We start from the raw sequence: 20671 nt of genomic DNA on the forward strand, positions 1-20671 counted from the left end.
CTGGTGACAGTGACCTGTCAGTCTTCCCCAACCTGTACCCCGTCAGTGTTCCTCAGCCTGTACCCCGTCAGTGTTCCCCAGCCTGTACCCCGTGTATGAGTGCACCCCCCCCCATCGGGGGACACATCCAGCCAACTGACTAACTCTGACCGGCCTGCATCAGAGCGTCTGTGCTGCTGAATCAATAATAAGCTCATAGTGTCAGCCGCACTCTGTATGTTATTTTTATGCTGTGCAGGATTCATGGGGCTACAAAACGTACTGTTTAGAGTGTACGTGGGTGTATGGGTCCCTGCTCTAACCACCCACCCCACCCCAAAACGCACACACTCCCCCTCACTCTTCCTGGTATAGACCCTCGGTGTTCTCTCTCCATGCTCACTGGCGCACAAGTGACATCACTCATGTGCCAGAGAGCCAGGAGAACAAAAACTGAGGGACTACGCTGGGCCAGGTAAACATAAGGGCAGCATGTACCACCAGGCGTGGGGCAGTGCTATTGGAGTCGGCAAGAGCCACACTGAGATGCTGTAAGGGCCCAGAGGGGGGGTGGGGATATGCGCACCAGCCCCTTTGAGACCATTTTATTTCTCATGTGGCCCCATGGGAAAATTAATTGCTCACCCCTGATTAAGTTGTACAAAGAGGTGTGTAAATACTATTTAGAATTTATAACAGAATCTTATTTTTGTTTTGGCCAGATGGCATCTGTTGGAATTACTGAGTATGTAAAAGGGGACAATAGGAAATTTGAAATCTGGTACAATGCAAGAGAAGAAGTATATATTGTGCAGGTAATGTTGATTTGTTAAGATAACATTAAACTAACATGATTTACATGTAGTCTGTTATTTCTTATGGGAATACACAAGAAGCATGTTATGGTGACTGTACATAGTATGATTTTTGTACTATATTTCATAATGTGGAAAGGAAAGCAAAGTACAGTTTTTTACTTATTAAATTTGACTATAATTATATTTATATTAAATCATTTTACCCCATAAATCTGCACATAATATCCTATAGTCAAAATGTAAAAACCGAATTTGAAATTCAGCGTAAAACATCTATGTGCTCTATACTATATGTGGGAATCCAAATTTGTAACATTTATGTAGAGAAGAAGAACATTATAACAAAAAAGGTATTCTCTTATACAAGTTAGTCTACCATTTCAACTAAGACACCTGCTAGAAAACTCTATCTTCTTACAGGCACCAACATCTGAAATAAAAGCCACCTGGGTAAATGAAATCAGAAAAGTTCTGACTAGTCAGCTTCAGGCTTGTAGAGGTAATTGTGTATTCTATATATGTTATTTGATCTCCTTTTTGAGTGAACGTATATGTCATAGCACCTCTCTTTACATAGGCTCATGTCCTCAGTTGGCCTCAAATTGCTTTACAAAAAGTTTTTACAACCCAAACCTCAATCAACACACTTAATGAGCAGTGTCCAACAAAGCTAGGTGCTAGCCCAAGCTACAGACTCATCCAAGAGATAGAAAATAGGACACGTGTGCAGCTTGCCAGCAAATATTCTTATATTTTTGCAAAAAGAGTAAATTCACAGAATCACAAAGACATCAAATATATTTCACCCTGTACCCATAGGAAGGAAGTGACCTAGGCACAATATTTCAGGGTCCTCCCCTTTCTCAGCTTTGCCAAGTTCTGCAGTTATTGATTCATTGATATGGATATTTTATATTTGTATCACTTGCCATTGTTTTACATAATGAATTAGGGATCCTGTTCAGTATGCAAACAGATGTGCTCCCAGGGCCCCATTCACTCAACTTTTTAGGCTACATTGTAAGTATACATCAGAATACTTTCAAAAAGGTTTCCGACAGATACTGTGGTGTAAACTCAGCCGCACATCTTCCCATGTAACTAGAATGTGCTGCAAACTATGCGGAAATGAAATGGCCGCATGATTGACTGTGCTCGGCAAAGAAGCATTGGTCATGTGAGAGGGGTCCAAAGACGTATAGTCTGCAACTTTCTTTTAAAGTATTCAGGCATATATATCGGTTACTTATCCCCAAAATGTGATGTAAATGGAAGAGATCAAATGAATGTAATGGAAGAGATCAAATGAGCTACAAATATGGGGTTTATTGATGGAATGAGGCTTAGTCTTTGATAAGGGTTCAATATCCTGACTTGGTGACAATGTTTTTTTAATGAGTGAAAGTCATATTATGTAGTTTGAAAAGTTTAAAAAATACACAATTTTTTAATTTTGTATCGGATAAAGAAAGACTGTAGTGATATGTTTAGACGTGTCAGATAACACATAAGGGTGAAAAGGGGTCTTATATTACAGAAAATTAAACATCTCTCATTCTGTGGATAGGGAATGAGGGTCTAACTAGTTGGGGTCCAACTGCCGGGTCCCCCACCACTCATGAGATCAGGGCCCCTTGTCTCCCTGTGTAAATGAAACTATGTTTTCTCATGTTCCTCTGTTGCTGTATTCAAGTCTATGAGCCAGAGGAAGATAGCCGAGCACTTTATTTTGCTGTCTTTATCTGGCCCATGAATTTGTATGGAGTGGCAAAGCACATGCCTGACCATGGCTTAGTTTAAACAAGGAGAACATAGTATGCCAGTTCTCATGCTTGTGTTTTGTAGTTCCCTAAAAATAACTTATACCGGTTATACATTTGCAGAAGCCAGTCAACACAAGCCAGTGGAGCAGACCAACAGTTCTCCATTACCTACTCCATCTAGTACCAGGTAAGTACTTGAAAACAAGTTCATGCAGGGCTAAGATTACCATTGCATCAGCTAACTACTTAAGTTTTCCAACCCATTTTTTCAGTCCTTTAAGAAGTAAGTCTGGAAAGGTCAAAAAACTGGAGGAAAGGAAAACTGAGCCTTTAATAAACCCTGAATCCTCCTTAGTAACATTACCAAAGTACCTTGAGAAAGGTAAAGGTGAGTAAAGTTTTCTATGGTTTATGTCCTTTTTATAACAAGAATGAAAAAAACATAAATGTGATATATGAGATGAAATGTAGATACAACCTTCTAGCACCCTATAATAAACTCCAATCTAATGGCTGTGCTTTGGTGCCTTATGTATCTGCTGCTCTCCCTACTGCTGCATGTGCATATGTGAATTCCACATGGCTCTATTTCTCTTGTCTCCTGTGTCTCTCTCCTTTCTAGATGGCACAGTAACTAGCCCTACCTCAGAATCTTCTGCAGTTTCAAAAAAGCGCTTCACTTTGCAGGGTTTTCCTAACCTCAAAACTCAGAAAGGTAATCTAAGGCCAGTTAGATGCTATGCACTAACCATACTATCCTTGACTCTGCTTAATATTTCTTCTTACTTCATCCACTAATACAGTATATCAGATAATGAACAGCATGGTCTTAAAGAATGCAAACGATCAGCATTTAACTCCCTGCATCTAAAGTAGGTGGAAACAGCCTGAGGACTGCCTGGAAAACTTGGATGCAGCCTATGGCAGTATTCAAGTTATCCAGAACTCCCAAAGGCAGTACCCAACTTCTCCAGCAGCCAGGAATTAAATGCAGAGTGTTTAGGTTTGAAGAAGCTTTCCCTGTGATTCAGTTCTTAAAGTGACACTGTCACCCCATTTTTGCATTCTGACTTCTCTACACAGGTGTAACAGGTAAATTTAGCAGTTTTCAAAAATTGAAAAAAATTATCTTTTATTAACTGCAGATTGTGCTAAGTGGGCAGGGCAGCACCCCACCAACAACGCCACTATTGGCCCCACCCCTCTGTGACATCATCGGCACATATGACCCACCCCTCGACGCCCATTGGTATGGGATGACCTAGAGGGGTCGGGCCTAAACCTTTAGGCCAGTCTGTTCCAATAGTCGGTGAGGGGGCATGAGCCTATGTGCCTATGACATTATGGAGGGGTGGGACCGTGTGGCGCTGTTGCCGCCCACTTAGCACAATCTGCAGTTGATAAAAGATTACTTCTTACTTGAACAAGCAGCATGACGTATGATATAAAATAAGGTTTGAAAACTGCTAAATTTACCTTTTACACCTGTGTAAGTTAAAATGCAAAAAGAGGGCGACAGTGTCACTTTACAGAGGAAGTCCCAAGAAATTGAAAAATGGCAGGCAGGGGGTGCGAGAAAATAAACAAGTAAAGTCACCCCACCTCTGTTGCACCACTCTTGGGTCTCGCTGATGGCCACTGGCTGTCATCTTCAGCTGGCAACTGGGTATGTCACGTATCCAGCTTTTCAAGCTGCAAAATCAGGGCCCATGTGAGTGATTGCCTATTCAACCAGTCAGTCAATGGGGCAGTGTCCTGCCCTAGTCACTGATTGGTTGAGCGAGCAATCACTCAGCTGGGTACATGACGTTGCAGCTAGAAGAGCTGCAGGACACCGGTGGCTGTCAATGAGATTGCAGAGCTGTGCTATGGCGCACGAGGATAGGTAAGTTTACATTGTTTATTATTTTCCCACACCCCTTACCCCCCCCCCCCCCCCCCCCCACCCCCGCCTTTCTGCATGTTTTCACCTTGGTGGGACTTCTCCTTTAATACTCCATAATGACATAGTGAAAATAGAATGTTTGAAATCTTTGTTAATTTATGAAAAATGGAGAAACTAAAATATTGCATTGAAATAAGTATTCGGTCCCTTTACTTAGTACTTAGTTGAAGCACCTTTGGCAGCGATTACAGACTCCAGTGTTTTTTGGTATGATCTTTTTCTTTTCTATAGCTCTGTCAGGTCTCTCAAGAGATGTTCAGCCGGGTTCAGGTCAATGCTCGGCTGGGCCACTCAAGGACATTTACAGAGATGTCCCTAGTCCACTCCTGTGTTGTCTCAGCTGTGTGCTTAGGGTCTTGTTGGAAAGTTCTGTTCTTGTTCAGCTTGATGCAAAACTCCTACTTTCTCTATATTTATTGCACCGCTTTGCAGCTGTAGATGTTCCTATCATTGACTTCATGAGAATCTATATGCTTTTCTATTTAGAAAGATTCAATAGCTATAACTAGCGTAACATGCAAAAGATACTATAATGAACAATGGAGCTTTAAGAAGACATACCTAAATTCCCCCAAAATATTCTAAATAGGATAAGTTTGTTCAGTCCAGTATTTTTTTCTTTCTTTTAAATGTTACTAATAAAATACTAATGTTTAAAGGACCTTTCACTTTTTAACGTCAAACCCACTGTATTAACAATTTCATGTACTAAACAAATATGTGTTGTAGCCTTTGAGTTTTTCTGGAATGTTTTCTAGCTGCACCACTGTGAAGAGCATAAAGGAGATGGCCATAGTCTTAGTTTGCAGACTTAAAGGGGTAGTGCACCAAAAAAAATTTCTTTCAAATCAACTGCTGCCATGAAGTGCCAGAGATTTGTAATTTACTTCTATTAAAAAATCTCAAGCCTTCCAGTACTTATCAGCTGCTGTGTGTCCAGCAGGAAGTGGTGTTTTCTTTCCTGTCTGACACAGTGCTCTCTGTTGCCTCCTCTGTCCATGTCAGGAACTGTCCAGAGAAGGAGCAAATCCCCATAGAAAACCTCTCCTGCTCTCCAGACTGGAAATAATACCACTTCCTGCTGGGCATACAGCAGCTGATAAGTACTGGAAGACTTGAGATTTTTTAATAGAAGTAAATTACAAATCTCTGGCACTTCATGGCAGCAGTTGATTTGAAAGAAAAAAATTTGGGGTGCACTACCCCTTTAACACCTGAGAAAATCTGTGCTGACTCCTATATTGTCCAACCTACATTATGTTTTTGCCTTCATTTCACTGCTAGTAGGAGCCCTATATCTTCTCAAGCCTTCTGTAAGCATTTGCAGCTTCTAGTATATTTACTCTGCTTACTGTGGAAGAAGGAAAAGGGAACCTTTACACATGTATTTTAATGGAAGCAATGTTCATATAAATCTTTATAACCGCTACATAAGAAAATCTATAAAAATACACAAATGTCCCTGGTGGCTGGAATTTTGCAACTAAAGACTTTCTAGTAGATCCACCTTGCAAAAACCAGTGGGACTGTGAGTAGGAGCTCCATTCATCTTCAGAATGGGGGACTGGTCCTCATTCCCAACAGAGAATTTTCTGGGCATATATGGTCCCCCTCTCTGATGGCAGAATAAGGAAATGACAGACATAATCTAATTGTTGTGATTGTTTTATGTTAATATTATGTAGTCCTTTTTAGAAATTTACACTTTTTTTAGTAGCAGTACTTAGGGGCCTATTCCATGGAGCGATAATCGGCCGAATCGGCCCGATTTGGGCGATTATCGCTCTGGGAATAGAGAGAACGATCAGCCGATAATCGTGTCATCGGCTGATAGTTCATTTAGGTTCAAACCTAAAATCATCGGTCGATTTCAAAACCTCATACATTACCTGTCCAAGCGCAGGTATTCTCCCGGTCCCGCGCCGCAGCAGCTTCGGAGCGGCCTGTCTCAGCTGACAGAGCGCTCAGCCAATCACTGGCCAGGATCGGGGCCAGTGATTGGCTGAGCGTTTTGTCAGTTCAGTCAGGCCGCTCCGAAGCTGATGCTGCCGTGCGGGATCGGGAGAAGGAGAAGACCTGCGCCTGGAAAGGTAATGTATGAAACAAGGGCTGCAAGGACATCGGTAATGATGTCCCTGCAGCCCTCGCTAACGATTGTCAGGCCGTGGAATAGGCCCAGTAAACGAGCACCGATCTAGCAGATCGGTGCTCGTTTACATAGTTTATCAGGCCCTGCTCGGCCCGTGGAATAGGACCCTTACTGTGCTAACCCTCCAGCCACTGATTTACTCCTTATGCATAGCAATGGGAAGAAAGTGGCTTGAAGCAGGGAGAGTCCACAACTCATGAATACTGAGGATTTCCGCTTCCGCTCAATGTAAGTGGTGCAACTAATAAAGTGTAAAGTTCTCAAAAAGTACATAACTCGAATGTATAACAGATACAATGCTTAAATCAAAGCTTTTGTCACTTTCTTATGCTGCTTTCTTATGGTGGTGACTGAATCCTAGTTGATATACTATACAGTATAGGTCCCCCGTATAATAACCTTTTTTTCATTGGGACACCTATGATACATTATGTGCTAGTCTTTTGACAGTCTTCAAAATTCCAAACTTCAGTACCTAGAAAAGTAGTTGTTTTTGTATTTTTACCAAAACTAGACTTTTACCAAAACTAGACTTGAGATGTGGCTGTTATTTTGTTGGAATCCAAACATTTAAATGGGTATTCATTAAACTTGCATCCACTGCATCTTCCGAGGTCTTGGATGTCTTCATGCCAAGTACATAGATGAAAAATAGTATTCATATGTCATGAGAATAATGAGAATTTGAGTTTCTAAATATCTAGACCTTTTGTCAGTTCGGAATCAAAATAGGTATAATTGATATTCTGATACATATGATAACAAATAGAGTGTATTGTCACCAAATGGTGCTCTTTAAGTTAGGGCATCTACAATATTAATATTCTACAGGCAAGAAACACAGCATAAAATGGGCAGCATGAAGAATAGCATATGCCTCTATTGTACACATGTGTAACAGAAATCTAAAAAGCAAACTGCATCCCACAATAACTCAAAGGTATGAACTGTACTCATTTATCATTCCATCCTCTCTGGATCTTCACTACCTGTGTTTCTATGTTTTTTCCTGTTCGTCCTTCTGCAGCTTCTCCTACCAGCCCCGACAAAAAAACTAAACGCCACGAAGTAAAGAGTGACCCAACTCCATTTGGTTTAAGAGGTAGAGTGATTCAATGTCTCATTTTTCAGACTGCCATTACGCCATGCACCAAGTGTATATGTCGCATAGGAACTTTCTTCCTCCGAAGAATTATTACCAATATAAGTTACTGATAGATACATGAGTGGTTGTATGTTTATATTTTTTAACCTGTTTTGTGTTAATAATATTTGTTCCCAATTGATGTAGGATTGGATCATCATATTTCTCAAATTAAAAACTCCTGTAGCTTTGTAGGTGCTTAGTAAAATTAAGTGCTTAGTAAAATTCAGTAACATACAGTAACCTAACATTCACATTCAATAGTGCTTTTAGGATTAGAGAACTTATCACAAGCTCTTTCACAGATATGGCTTCAGTTCTTACTCTGACGAAGTCCAAATGGCTTAGTACATCTCACCTGACCTCAGCAGACATGCGTCGAAGAGGTATAAGGAGTTTGCAGTGGATGTGTGTCTTTCCTTTCATGACTTATCTATGTAGCACACACAGTCTGCTTTTTAATCTTCTTGTGGCTCTAGGAACTATAGGAGGCATGGCTTATAAATGACATACATGAAACGTATACATATTCCTAATAGCATGGAGTGTGGATTTACTACTACAGATATATGCATTACAAATAGATTTGCCAACCACTAGCTAATAATGTGCCACTTTGTTCCTGAATATTGGCCAGGTTGAATAGACAAAAACACTTTTACGCTGAATTTTGCAATCAGGTCATCTCTTTAAAAAGACAGCATATTGTCTTGAGTCTGTGTGTTATCGGTTTGATTTACTTATTGTTAGGCTGGAATCGGACATCCCAGTCACTAGATGCTTCAGAAGAGAACAACGATGGATGGTCCAGTGGAGAAGATCCGATGAACTCTTCAGATGCAGAGGATGAAGCAACAGAAACTGCAGAGAAAAAGCTGGTAAACGCCATAGAAGCCCACACTTACTACATTAAAGGGGCTATCCGGCGCTACAAAACATGGACACTTTCCCCCCTCTCTTGTCTCCAGTTCAGGTGTGGTTTGCAATTAAGCTCCATTTACTTCAATGGAACTGAGTCCCAATCCCCACCCAATCTGGAGACGAGAGGGGATAAAGTGGCCATGTTTTTGTAGTGCTGTTAAATGTCATGTTAAAACCTGCATCCCCCTATAAAATGCTCTAGAATATAGGAAACATTCCAGTGTGTCAATGGGTAGGTTCACACTGTCAATAGACACTGCACATTTTCTGCAGTAGATTAGTGTGTAGAAAATCTACAGTGTATTAAAGTAGCTGCAAAATGGATGTAATCTGTAGAATTCTTATTTACACACTATCTAAAATTCTTATAACATATATATGTTTTAGTTTTGCCTTACATGTGTTTGAGAACTACTTGTGAAATATGGTTTGTGTGATTTCAGAGTCCAGGTAAATATACCATTGTAGCTGACTGTGAAAAGCGTGGGTCAGAGGACCTTCCGGTGAAAAGTGGAGACGTAGTTCAGCTGATACGTGAAGAAGAGGACGGAACGTGGTACGGACTGTTCTGAGTGTTTCATGTATTTGTCCTGACCATAATTCAGTCAGATACTTGTGACATTGATTTTTTCATGCATATAAAGTAAAGTAAATGACCTTTAATTGCTAAATGTGAAATTTCAAAAGAAATGTAGCATAGCTCGCAGTCTATGTGTAATGTGTACACTGGTGCTGATCCAGCCACACTCAAAATGAATAGATATGGCAACACATGTAATATACTAAATGTAATATACTAAATGGAAACTCAAACACAGCTTACTATGGTTGGTTGTGCGGTATATGTTGACAAATTTACATTTAAACTTTGATAAATAAAATATGAATTAAGTATGATTAATTTAACATTTATATCCTTTACTTGTGTAGAAAAAATGAATAAAACAAAGTTATAAATAGATTATATGCACGTTGCACATTGACAAGCAGTATATAGCAATATATAGTGTTATAAATTGTTAAAAACATGAAAAATAACGTAGAAGTCTTGTGGTTAATATTGTATATATACTGTGTATGTGTATATATATATATATATATATATATATATATATATATATATATATATAAGGAAAAGTCCAGCACCAAAATGGCAAATCCCATAAAGCTTAGTCTTTATTGTAATTCTTCACATCAGGTACAGTGAATAAAAAAGTTTACGCGTTTCAGCGCTTCTCGCGCCTTGTTCACAACTGAAACACACTGGATGCAAACTCCATATCTCTATCCTTAACCCCTTAAGGTCCAAGCCAATTTTCGTTTTTGCGCTTTTGCTTTTTCCATTTTATGTTTAAAAGTCCATAGCGCTTGCATTTTTTCACCTAGAGACGTATATGAGCGCTTATTTTTTGCGAAACCAATTGTACTTTGCAATTACAGGCATAATTTTTCCATAAAATATGTTGTGAAACCGGAAAAAAATCATTTGTGCTGTCAAATTGAAAAAAAAACTAATTTGTTTTGATTTCGGGGAGTTTTGCATTTACGCCGTTCGCCCTATGGTAAAACTGACTTGTTATGCATGTTCCTCAAGTCGTTACGATTACTATGATATATAACATGTATAACTTATATTGTATCGGATGGCCTGTAAAAAATTCAAACCATTGTTAACAAATATATGTCACTTAAAATCGCTCCATTCCCAGGCTTATAGCGCTTTTATCCTTTGGTCTATGGGGCTGTGTGAGGTGTCAGTTTTTGCGCCATGATGCGTTCTTTCTACCGGTACCTTGATTGCGCATATACGACTTTTTGATCGCTTTTTATTACATTTTTTCTGGATTTGATGCGACCAAAAATGCGCAATTTTGCACTTTGGGATTTTTTTGCGCTGACGCCGTTTACCGTACGAGATCAGGAATGTGATTAATTAATAGTTCGGGCGATTACGCGCGCGGCGATACTAAATATGTTTATTTATTTATTAATTTATATTTATAAAAAGGGAAAAGGGGGGTGATTTGGACTTTTATTAGGGGAGGGGATTTTTTATTAATAAAAACACTTTTTTACTTCTTTTTTTTTACATACACTAGAAGCCCCCCTGGGGGGCTTGTATATACACAGCAATGATCTCTCATAGAGATCATTGCTGTGTATATACACAGCAAAGATCCATGAGATCGGTCATAGATTGCTATGGCCTGCTGCAGGCCATAGCAATCTATTGCCGAGCCGGGATCAGCGTCATTCCGACACTGAGGCCCGGCACGGGCAGAAGAACGGATCTCCCCCCCGTGATCGTATCGCGGGGGGGAGATCCGACCCACTAGACACCAGGGATGTGATGTCTGAAGCCCTTCAATGCAGCTGTCAGGTTTGACAGCTGCATTGAAGTGCTTAATTAGCCGGCGCGGCAACGGGACCCGCGCCGGCTAACAGAGGCACTGCCCGGCTGCACGTGTCAGCCGGGATCAGCGCCGTTCAGAGCGGGGTCCCGGCGGGACCCCGCTCTGAACACCCCCCGCGGCGCCATGACGTATTAGATACGTCATGGGTCGCTAAGGGGTTAAATAGAGATATGGGGTTTGCATCCAGTGTGTTTAAGTTGCGAACAAGGCGCGAGAAGCGCTGAAACGCGTAAACTTTTATTTATTGACTGTACCTGATGTGAAGAATTACAATAAAGACTAAGCTTTATGGGATTTGCCATTTTGGTGCTGGACTTTTCCTTTTTTGTATGCTGTGACCCTGGCTCCGGGTCTTACCGTGCACCAAGGGCAATACCACGGCAGGTGAGCTGGCCTACAACAGACTGTTTATTACAGTATTCACCACAAGACTTTCAGTTTATATACAGTATTCACCACAAGACTTTCTACGTTAATAATAAAAAATTATGAAAAATAAAATCTTATATTAATGTAGAAAGTCTTGTGGTGAATACTGTATATATATATATATATATATATATAGTATATATACAGTATTCACCACAAGACTTCTACGTTAATAATATAATATTTTATTTTTCATAATTTTTTATTTTTCATGTTTTTAACAATTTATAACACTAAGTTTATTGCTATATACTGCTTGTCAATGTGCAATGTGCATATAATCTATTTATAACTTTGTTTTATTAATTTTTTTCTACACAAGTAAAGGATATAAATGTTAAATTAATCATACTTAATGTAGTCCTTTTACACAAAGGGTGATTACTAGAGAGCCTACCACTTCGCACGAATTTATCCGGTACACAGGTGCTAACCAAGTAGTGCACTCGTATCAGGTTGAGTTCTTACCACACCAAAACCAAAATATGAATTAAGCAAATAACTAAAGATAAGCTAATCAATTTGAAACTAATCAAATAAATTCCAAATTTTCCCCCCCAAAATTAGCATTTGTCTGAATCTACAACTTTGTAGGTAAATCACCTAGATACTGTATCTGTGGCCCTTTATGTTAATAGTGCACAGCACCATGAAATGTACAGGAGTCCTGTATGCACTTTCTGTGGTGCCCTACATCATTAGTGTTTCCTACTCCTGTATACTGACTGGTCTGTAGACAAGTGGTGAAGCTGTATATATTGCCAGATATACTCACAATTACATTAGCTGAGCAGGGCACTCTGCATTCACCTAGCAAATTTCTACAGCTGCTCCATGTACTGTACAGTAGCAGGAACTCCTGTTTTTGAGAGGAGTCTCTGCTTCTGCACTACCACTGTTCAATCACTGTTCTCTTTGAAAGAATCGGACCATGATTTCTGTAGATTTTTCTCATTTCTACAAATAACTAATACATTTATCAGTGTTGTATATATTCAAATAACCAGTCAAACCAAGAAATATTAGGAGTGGTACAGTGATTAAATTTAAAGGGTATTTCGGAGGGATATTGTGTAGTATAACTTTCTTGTGTCGTGTAGTATATTTTCATTAATGGGCAGCAGTAAGGGGTGATAAAGTGGCAATACTAAGCCTCCCCTAATGTCAATAAGAATATACATAGCATAGTGATATGGCATTGCAAAGTGAAGCAGAGTGATGGCAGCAATTCTGGCATGGCTGTGATCAGGTATCAGCATGCTTGTACTTTGGTGGTGGATTATTTTTTTTTTGTGTAGCGTTGAGTAACCACTTTAATAAATCAACCTTAGTTCTGAGATATAGCTATTAATGCTACTTGTTTTATCTGTTAAAATCCATGATTGTGTTTATCCATTGTTTAATGTATTCCAGGTTTGTAAAAAATCTGAGCACCAACAAAGAGGGATTAGTGCCTGCCAGCAACCTGATGATACTCATTGGGGCTTCCAAGTCAGTGCATTCACTCAGCAGCTCTGGTAGGATGATAGCCTGCAGCCTGTTCCTGTTTGCAGCGGATTATTGGACATGCAGTGATAATGTTCTTGTTTTTCTCTGTATAGAATCAGGAACTGCTTCTAGCACCTTAAGCACCTCATCGAGCTGCAGTGAAAGCTACAATGCAAGTTGCACCAGCTTTTCTGATATCAAGAGCTGAACGTGAACTGTGTGTGCACAAATCGGATGTGTCGTGGCCAGGCTATCCCAGACTTCAGGCCAAGTGAGAAGAACAGGATGGAAGTAGAAAAGGCAATATTCTTGCCTCAGTCAATTTCATGTTCGTCTAGAGGGCCTATGGGGAAAGAACCGGGCAGAATGGTGTTCACTAATGTCTTGTGCCAGAGACCCAAGTCTTAACACCGCACTTCATCCAGTTTACAAATCTATAAACAGTGTTTATTCCGTCAGCATTTCACCCATACTGTGGAACGTTTTATGACCTCTCTAGGACTTACTGGGCAATGGTGCCATCCATATTGTTCCATGGTATGTTTTCAAATGGTGTCTCTACTAGTTTTTGTAGTTCCCTGCAGCCGGATGTACTGTAAATACCAGTCTCAATAGACTTTCTTTTCTTTCACACCTTTTTTCTGACACCATCTTGTGGCAGTTTGTAAGAAAACCAAGTCAAGTTTTTCACAGCATGACAATTTGATACAAAATTATTTTTCCACTTGTCAGGCCAAGCATTTGTAGTTCACGTCACTGTGTTTAGTGGTCGGTGTGAATTAGCAGTTAAAAAGCTGATATGGTTAGCCAGTAGAGAGTGAACGCAGCCATCCCGGGGTAGGCAAATTATTTTCTATTATTCATAGGTGATATTTTTACTGGTGTACAGGAAATAATGATTCACTGATCAGCACTTTTATATTTGTATAGAGAAATAGAATATAAAGGATATAAATGAATATATCTATAAGAATAGAAGAGATTGCCGAAAGTGGTTATACAAAAAGATTAGGTTTTGCAATATCCCTCTCTAACCTCCAAGGTTCATCCCTGCTAGTTGTTAAAAATGCACATAAAAATTCTGTGAATTTGTGAACCTACGGTAGATGTGTACAGGTTCAGTATTCTATGACTACAGATAACAGATCACTGTGTCCTGCCTAAAGAGGTTGTCCCTCCTGATCCTTTCTCTGACTACCACTGCCAGTCTCTGCCAATTTTACCCTGCAATGGCTGCGTCCTCAATAAGCAGCAGGCCTCAGTTGCATATTTTGTCAATAAGGATGGCACATACATGCATCAGACACCTTGTTCCTCTTAGTGAATTCATCACCAGAGACTACTGCTATTGGGGGGGATGTGACCTAGCAGTATAATACCTCATAGATAAATAGATATAATATAATACCATGATAGTTTCCGAGGATGCAACAGGAACGAGCAGCAGGGACTATGGTAGATTTCAGAATGTAAGTACAATGCACAGTTTATAGTCATTTTTTACCAACTGGTTGTGTTCATTGCTAAAGGGGCAGACCACTCCTGTCATCCAATTGTCTCCTGCTGAGCTTGTTTACACTTGTCTGTTTCTATTCCTTTTCATAGAACACTACTGTCATCTTATAGGAAAATTTCACATTTGTATAAAGAACATGTACAAACCGTATACCATTTAAAGGGGTATTATCATTTCATCACATTAACCTGCAGATTGGTGAGGATCTGACTGTCAGATTTATTGACTGTCAGATCAGATTGTCGACCATCCACAGATCTCCAGATAGGAGATATAATGAGAATAACCCTTAAAGGCGGCTCAGTCACTGATTTCTTTATTCAGCACCTTAATTTGTAAGAAAAAATACAACGTTGTTGGTCGTTGTAATTTCATTTGCATGCTTATTTGTCTACATTTTTACTTTACATATATTACCTGGGAACATTTTGCCTGGACCACTGTCAGCAAGTTGCTGTCACCATTTGGATAATAGCAGACCGTATTTCATTAATTGATCTGTTTTAGTCTAGCTTTAAGAGCTTATATACATGGTTATTGTATGGCTACATAAAACCTCCTTTTGTACTTTCCTAGGCCACTGATTTTCATGAAATTATGGACAGTTCCATAAAAGTTCATATGTATGGTGGTATCCTCTCTTAGAAGCAAGCAATGGGTTGTACCTGACTGAGCCTGTAAAAGACCACATAGAGGCATTACAGCACCTTAAGGTCCCCATACACCTATTTTCGTTGTCCATACAAACCTCTTGCAGCGGGTTCGGATCCCAGTATAGGGTGTATGGGACTCTTCCGTCCCTATAGGGGTTGGGTGTGATGGAGAATCACTGCATGACCCCTTTGTTTTTGGAGAGATAAGCCGCAGTCAGAGCTGTCTGGCTACGGCTCACCCCTCACCATAGAGAACACAGAAATGCTCACCCGTGCTGCATGTTCTTGTACATTGGGAGGACGGGAGAGAGATAACTGACATCTGAACTATTAAAGGCGTATGGGGACTTTTACTAGGGAGATAACATGACTTGCTGCACAAATTCCTTGGACATGGTACAGCCATATACCTGAGCCTTTGGCTGTATTATTACATGCAGTTTTTCCATGTTTCTTGTAATGCTGCAAAAACAAAATGTCTCAGTAAAGCCTTAAAGAGGTATCCCCATCTCAATCATATATGTCACAGAATTTGCTATAATGTCTGCTAGATGCAAGTACCAGCTCCGGGTCTAACACTCATCTTTAAGCCCCTCCCCCCCCCCCCCCCCCCCCCCCTCATTACTTTCTGAACATTATAGGGGAATTTACTTCAAATTATACTTTCTCATATCTTTGGTAGTCCATACATTACACAGTAATTGTTGCGCTATTGGGGGGGCATTATACTATGCCATGCCAACATTTTTAAGAAACTGGGCAGTGTGATGTAAAATAGTTGTAATTTCTTGCACAAATAAGTCTTGCACAGAAATGTGTGACATTACACATTACACACATGCCTTAATAACCCTCCCTTATATTTTGTGACATAATGTATTGTGCCATTTCTGTAAGTTGTCTGCATTATCCAGTGTTCATTTAAGTTATACACACTACTAAGACTAATATATACTGTTATCTAGTCAAGAAGATAGAAGAGTCCAAAAATGTCCTAGGAGCAATATGTGTTTATTGCCTTGAAATCAAACTTTATTTTTATATATGTACAGGAAATATTCTTATTTTCTATACAAGTGTAAAAGAAAATATATGAACCTGACATGACTTATTAAAATATATTGAGATGCTTTACATCTTATAATTTGAAGCTCCAATGTCATGAAATAAAAGACAAACACTAGTCTATCATCCAAAAGGTAAAGACCTAATCACTAGTATCTGTCATTCAGTTTCACTTCCAGAATTTTCAAATATTTTATCAAATATGAAATGTAATATGGTTTAAATTGTACTTATAATTTCACGTTATTCAGCACTTCTCCTCACAGGGGGTCTCAGCACCCAGGACCCCCCCCAATGAAAATGTTTAACATGTTCGTGTGTCAAAAGTTTTCTGAAATTAGATTTACACTTTAAATTTCCTTTCTGAATGATACAAATGCACATGGTCAATATATTTCATACACAGTCCACTCTAGTGGTGAGCTGTTGCTTTAGGACCTTAGTAGATAGAAAAGTAAAGTAACCTTGCCAATGAATGAAAAAAACAATTATCCATGGCAAGGCAAGACAAAAGCCAGTGAGATATGTTTGCTTTTGTTACCCTGTAATTTTATGTATTTAGGGAAAACTGACAGCATGGATATGCATATACCAGTGCTGCCAGTCTCCAGTTACCCATTAAGTGAGCGGTATGTAAATATCTTATCTTTGTTTTGTGACATTGTTTGTGCCCACCCCACTCTTGGACCACGGATCCATCATCGCGCTGCCCTCGCCTCCTCTGAGAATGATTGACAGCTGCCTCATCTTCAGTATTAGAATGTTGCGGAAGATAAGCTGGCTGTCAAGCTGAGAGTCGGGGGTGCGTAATGACGGAGCTGTAGTCTGTAAGCGGGGCAGGCACAAACAATGTCACAAAGCCGCCTCTGTGACACTTTTGCCACGAAATAAAGATCAGCTTTTACAAACGTGCTGGATCAGTCAACAAAGATAAAGGTATCTATGCACCCCGCTCATTTAATAGGGGAAATGTAATGGCCGTGCTGTCAGTTTTTCTTTAAATCTAAAAAGCGATGTAGAACATGTGAGGAAATCTACCTGTAATTGGCTTTAAAATCCTTTAAATCATCAAGTTGCATAGTTTCAAGACATATAGGGAGAGATTTATCAAACATGGTGTAAAGTGAAACTGGCTCAGTTGCCCCTAGCAACCAATCATATTCCACCTTTCATTTTCCAAAGAGTCTGTGAGGAATGAAAAGTGGAATCTGATTGGTTGCTAGGGGCAACTGAGCCAGTTTCACTTTACACCATGTTTGATAAATCTCCCCCGTAGGCTTCCATTAGTTGCAGCTTGTTCTGATCCAAGGAATAATAATACATGATCAAATGTAATAAAGGACATTAAATGGTGTGCTTTGTATACATCCCCAGAGCTAACACTTTACATGGAAGGTCTCCTAAGCAATGCAACTACCTCAGTATGTGTTCTACAAATGCTTTGATTTTTTTATACCTGTTCTAAGCTGGCCAGTCAGCGTCTAGTTCTCTAGTCTATCCAGAGATATGCAGTAAAATGTGCCTACTAGCCACCCATCAGCTCCGGTAGCTGTTGGCCAAAGGACTGCTGCCAGTCATAAAGTGGTGTGTAGACTTATTTGTAGGTATTTCTATTGTTATGGCCAATATTAGTATTTTTTATCTTTTCTTGTATAAATCTTTCACATTCTTGGACATCTAGAATATTTTAGGGAAACACTTTTGGCTCCTGCTACCAATACTGACAAAGTCCTTCATTATCCGTTACTCCTAAGGGGTCATATGTATAGCGGACACCTTAGTGTTGAAGTATATACAAACAGAGAAGCAAATCAGGGCCAAGTGACAATCTCTTACTGCCCCCAAATTTGATGATGTTATATACTTTTTTTTAGTCAGTGGTAAAGAGTAGAAATCTGTACAGATGTGGACTTCTCATACATTGTAAGTTATTTGTAAATAATTTGTAAAATATTTGACTGTTCCTCAATAATATTGTGACGACATTTGTGCTAAAATAGCCCCTTTTCGCGGGAACTATGTTAATATTTGCCTGTGATTTCTAAGTACTTGTCACTGCACTTTACAGACTACATCTCATCTGCTTCTTTTTATTCTGCTAATGTACATTTGAGTACAAAATATGAAATATTGTATGTATGAAGGTTCATTGAGTACATTTCAGGAACACCTGCTGTATTTCACTGTGGTAAAAAAATAAAAATATTTCAGAACTTCTTTGTGAATTATTGAACTGTTAAATAAAAAATAAATAAATAAAAATATTTAAAACGTACATCACAGTCTATATCACATTGTAGGATCACTGCACTGTGAATAAATTTTGCATAATTCAATCGTACAAGTAAATCTGAAAACCTGCAAAAAGTCCATTCTGACTGACGTAAAAGACGATCAGCTCACTAAAGGATTAGTAACATGCTGTGAAGGAGGAAGAGGCATTAGCTGCAAAGGGAGGCGAAGACAGAAGACACAGAGGGAGACATGTATTAAGGTGCATATCGGTGGAAAGTGCGTATTATTTTATTCGCAAATGGCCGATTTGCGAATAATCGCATATCGGCACTTTCCACTGGCGGGGTGGGGGTGTGGAGGGGGCGGGGTGGGGGTGTGGAGGGGGCGGGACGGGGGGGCGCGGACTCAGAGTCCACGCGATTTATCTTTTGCTTCAGCAAAAGATACGCCGAAAACCTACTCCACCTTTCGGGTGGCGTAGGTTTTCTGCCATGCGCACCGACGCACACAGGATTTATGTAGAGGCAGTACGCCTCTACATAAATCTCTATAGCGCCAGAGATGCAGGGACATTTTTAAGTCTGGTGTAAAAAACGTCGGACTTAATAAATGTCCCCCAGAGACTGCAGCATGTGATACCTCATCACAGTGCTAACACTGCTTTTGTTGTGCTTTATGTCCATCATTTTGCTTCTGTTTTTGAGAGTGTGCCATAGAGATAAAGAGAAGCAGGATCTGATTTTTTGTGCCTGTGCAGTGTGGCGGAGTCCTTAAAGCAGCTAGTCTCCACCTACTAGCTCAGGACAACTTCCAGATGGAGCCCGCAGACTGGGACACTGGTGAAAAATGTCATATGTTCTATATTGGCCACAAATGTATCCTCCCTCATGACCACTTGTTCTGAAAAGTCACCTGAAAGTGCAGTTACAGTATATATAATTTAATTAACAGGGGAAAATACAAAGACATACACAAGACCGTTACTGTAGTCATCCAGTGTGCAGTTAGTATTTAATAAAAACTTTATTAATATGCTATTTAGCACATTTGCCCATCTGAAGTGACTGTGGCTGCAGGGGGACAGTATAGTATTCATTGGGGCCAGTGCTAGAGAAGTTGGTGACTTCCCCTGATGCAGCAAACAGGCTAATTCGCATATTAATAAAACTATTACTCCTTATGCATACAGTGGGGGAATTAGAGCACCATATACAAAAAATCTCATGAACCGCTTTATGTCCCCAATTAGGATCTATCAGTAGGTTAAGATGCCATTTAAGGACCTTAGGGGTGCACAATTAGGTATATTCCAAGGTGCTATTTGGAAGAGCTTCCACTCTGTAGAATATATAGTCCGGAGGACTCTTGTTTTAAATGCTTTAGTGATATACTTTACTAGACCAGAAAGTTCACATTTCTAGTATAATGCAATAGTATAAAATAGGGATATGGAGTTGCGACTGGAGGGAGGTTTGCTGCTGCCAGGGCCTCCTTTCTCAATGTTGCTGCAGCCTGTGTAGAGGAGGATCTGTAGGTGTTAATCACACTGTGTGTGTACATCACTAAACCATCTAAAACAAGAGTGCCGAAGACTTCTTTACTTTTAGGGACCTTGGGACATCAAGCTTAAGGGAGACTTAGATTTCTGTCTAAGGTTATGTTGTTACAATGTCTCTTCATATGATATAATGGACGTCGTTACCCGGATTACAGACCAATTGGCCACAAGGTCATTATTACTAAAACACTAGATTAGGAGCACTAAGGTTGGGTTCACACGTCAAGCCTGAAAACCATGCAATAAACGTGTGCTTTTTACCACAGCTCCATGTAAAAACAGGTGAAGCACATGATTTTTCTATAGTCCACCTGTACTTCCTGCAAATTCACCCAGTTCACGGTGACACGACACACCACCACCCTGTGCCACAGCATGTGCCCCCAACCTTAACCATTCCCTTATTGGAATGCACATTGAATGTATAGGTACAGAAACCCAATCATCAGCTAGCTACACCTAGTTAAAAAAACTAAAGTCTTATCTAAACAGCACACTCCAGCATTGATTTGTCATGGCTGTCTATCCAATCCGTTCAAGCCTGTCCCTTCCCCCATATCCAAATATTTAAACAATGAACCTTGGACTAGCTGT

At 39.8% G+C, this 20671-nt stretch overlaps 1 protein-coding gene across 12 annotated transcripts in view; it reads left to right on the top strand.

The window, feature by feature from the left end:
* MCF2L (MCF.2 cell line derived transforming sequence like) overlaps positions 1 to 15815 on the top strand; it is a 176850-nt gene extending 161035 nt beyond the window's left edge. For 10 of the 12 annotated variants that reach the window (XM_069970783.1, XM_069970794.1, XM_069970789.1 and 7 more), the window contains 10 exons: positions 702 to 794; positions 1218 to 1296; positions 2681 to 2747; positions 2833 to 2948; positions 3183 to 3275; positions 7682 to 7756; positions 8549 to 8676; positions 9163 to 9275; positions 12976 to 13079; positions 13164 to 15815. In XM_069970783.1, coding sequence (XP_069826884.1) covers positions 702 to 794; positions 1218 to 1296; positions 2681 to 2747; positions 2833 to 2948; positions 3183 to 3275; positions 7682 to 7756; positions 8549 to 8676; positions 9163 to 9275; positions 12976 to 13079; positions 13164 to 13258 — 963 coding nt within the window. In that variant the 3' untranslated portion in view covers positions 13259 to 15815. The remainder of the gene's footprint in view (positions 1 to 701; positions 795 to 1217; positions 1297 to 2680; positions 2748 to 2832; positions 2949 to 3182; positions 3276 to 7681; positions 7757 to 8548; positions 8677 to 9162; positions 9276 to 12975; positions 13080 to 13163) is intronic. The other 2 variants (XM_069970786.1, XM_069970791.1) reach the window with 2 other exon arrangements.
* Positions 15816 to 20671: the final 4856 nt, after the last annotated feature.

The sequence above is a fragment of the Dendropsophus ebraccatus genome, chromosome 5, assembly GCF_027789765.1.
Source record: "Dendropsophus ebraccatus isolate aDenEbr1 chromosome 5, aDenEbr1.pat, whole genome shotgun sequence".
Classification (NCBI taxonomy): domain Eukaryota; kingdom Metazoa; phylum Chordata; class Amphibia; order Anura; family Hylidae; genus Dendropsophus; species Dendropsophus ebraccatus.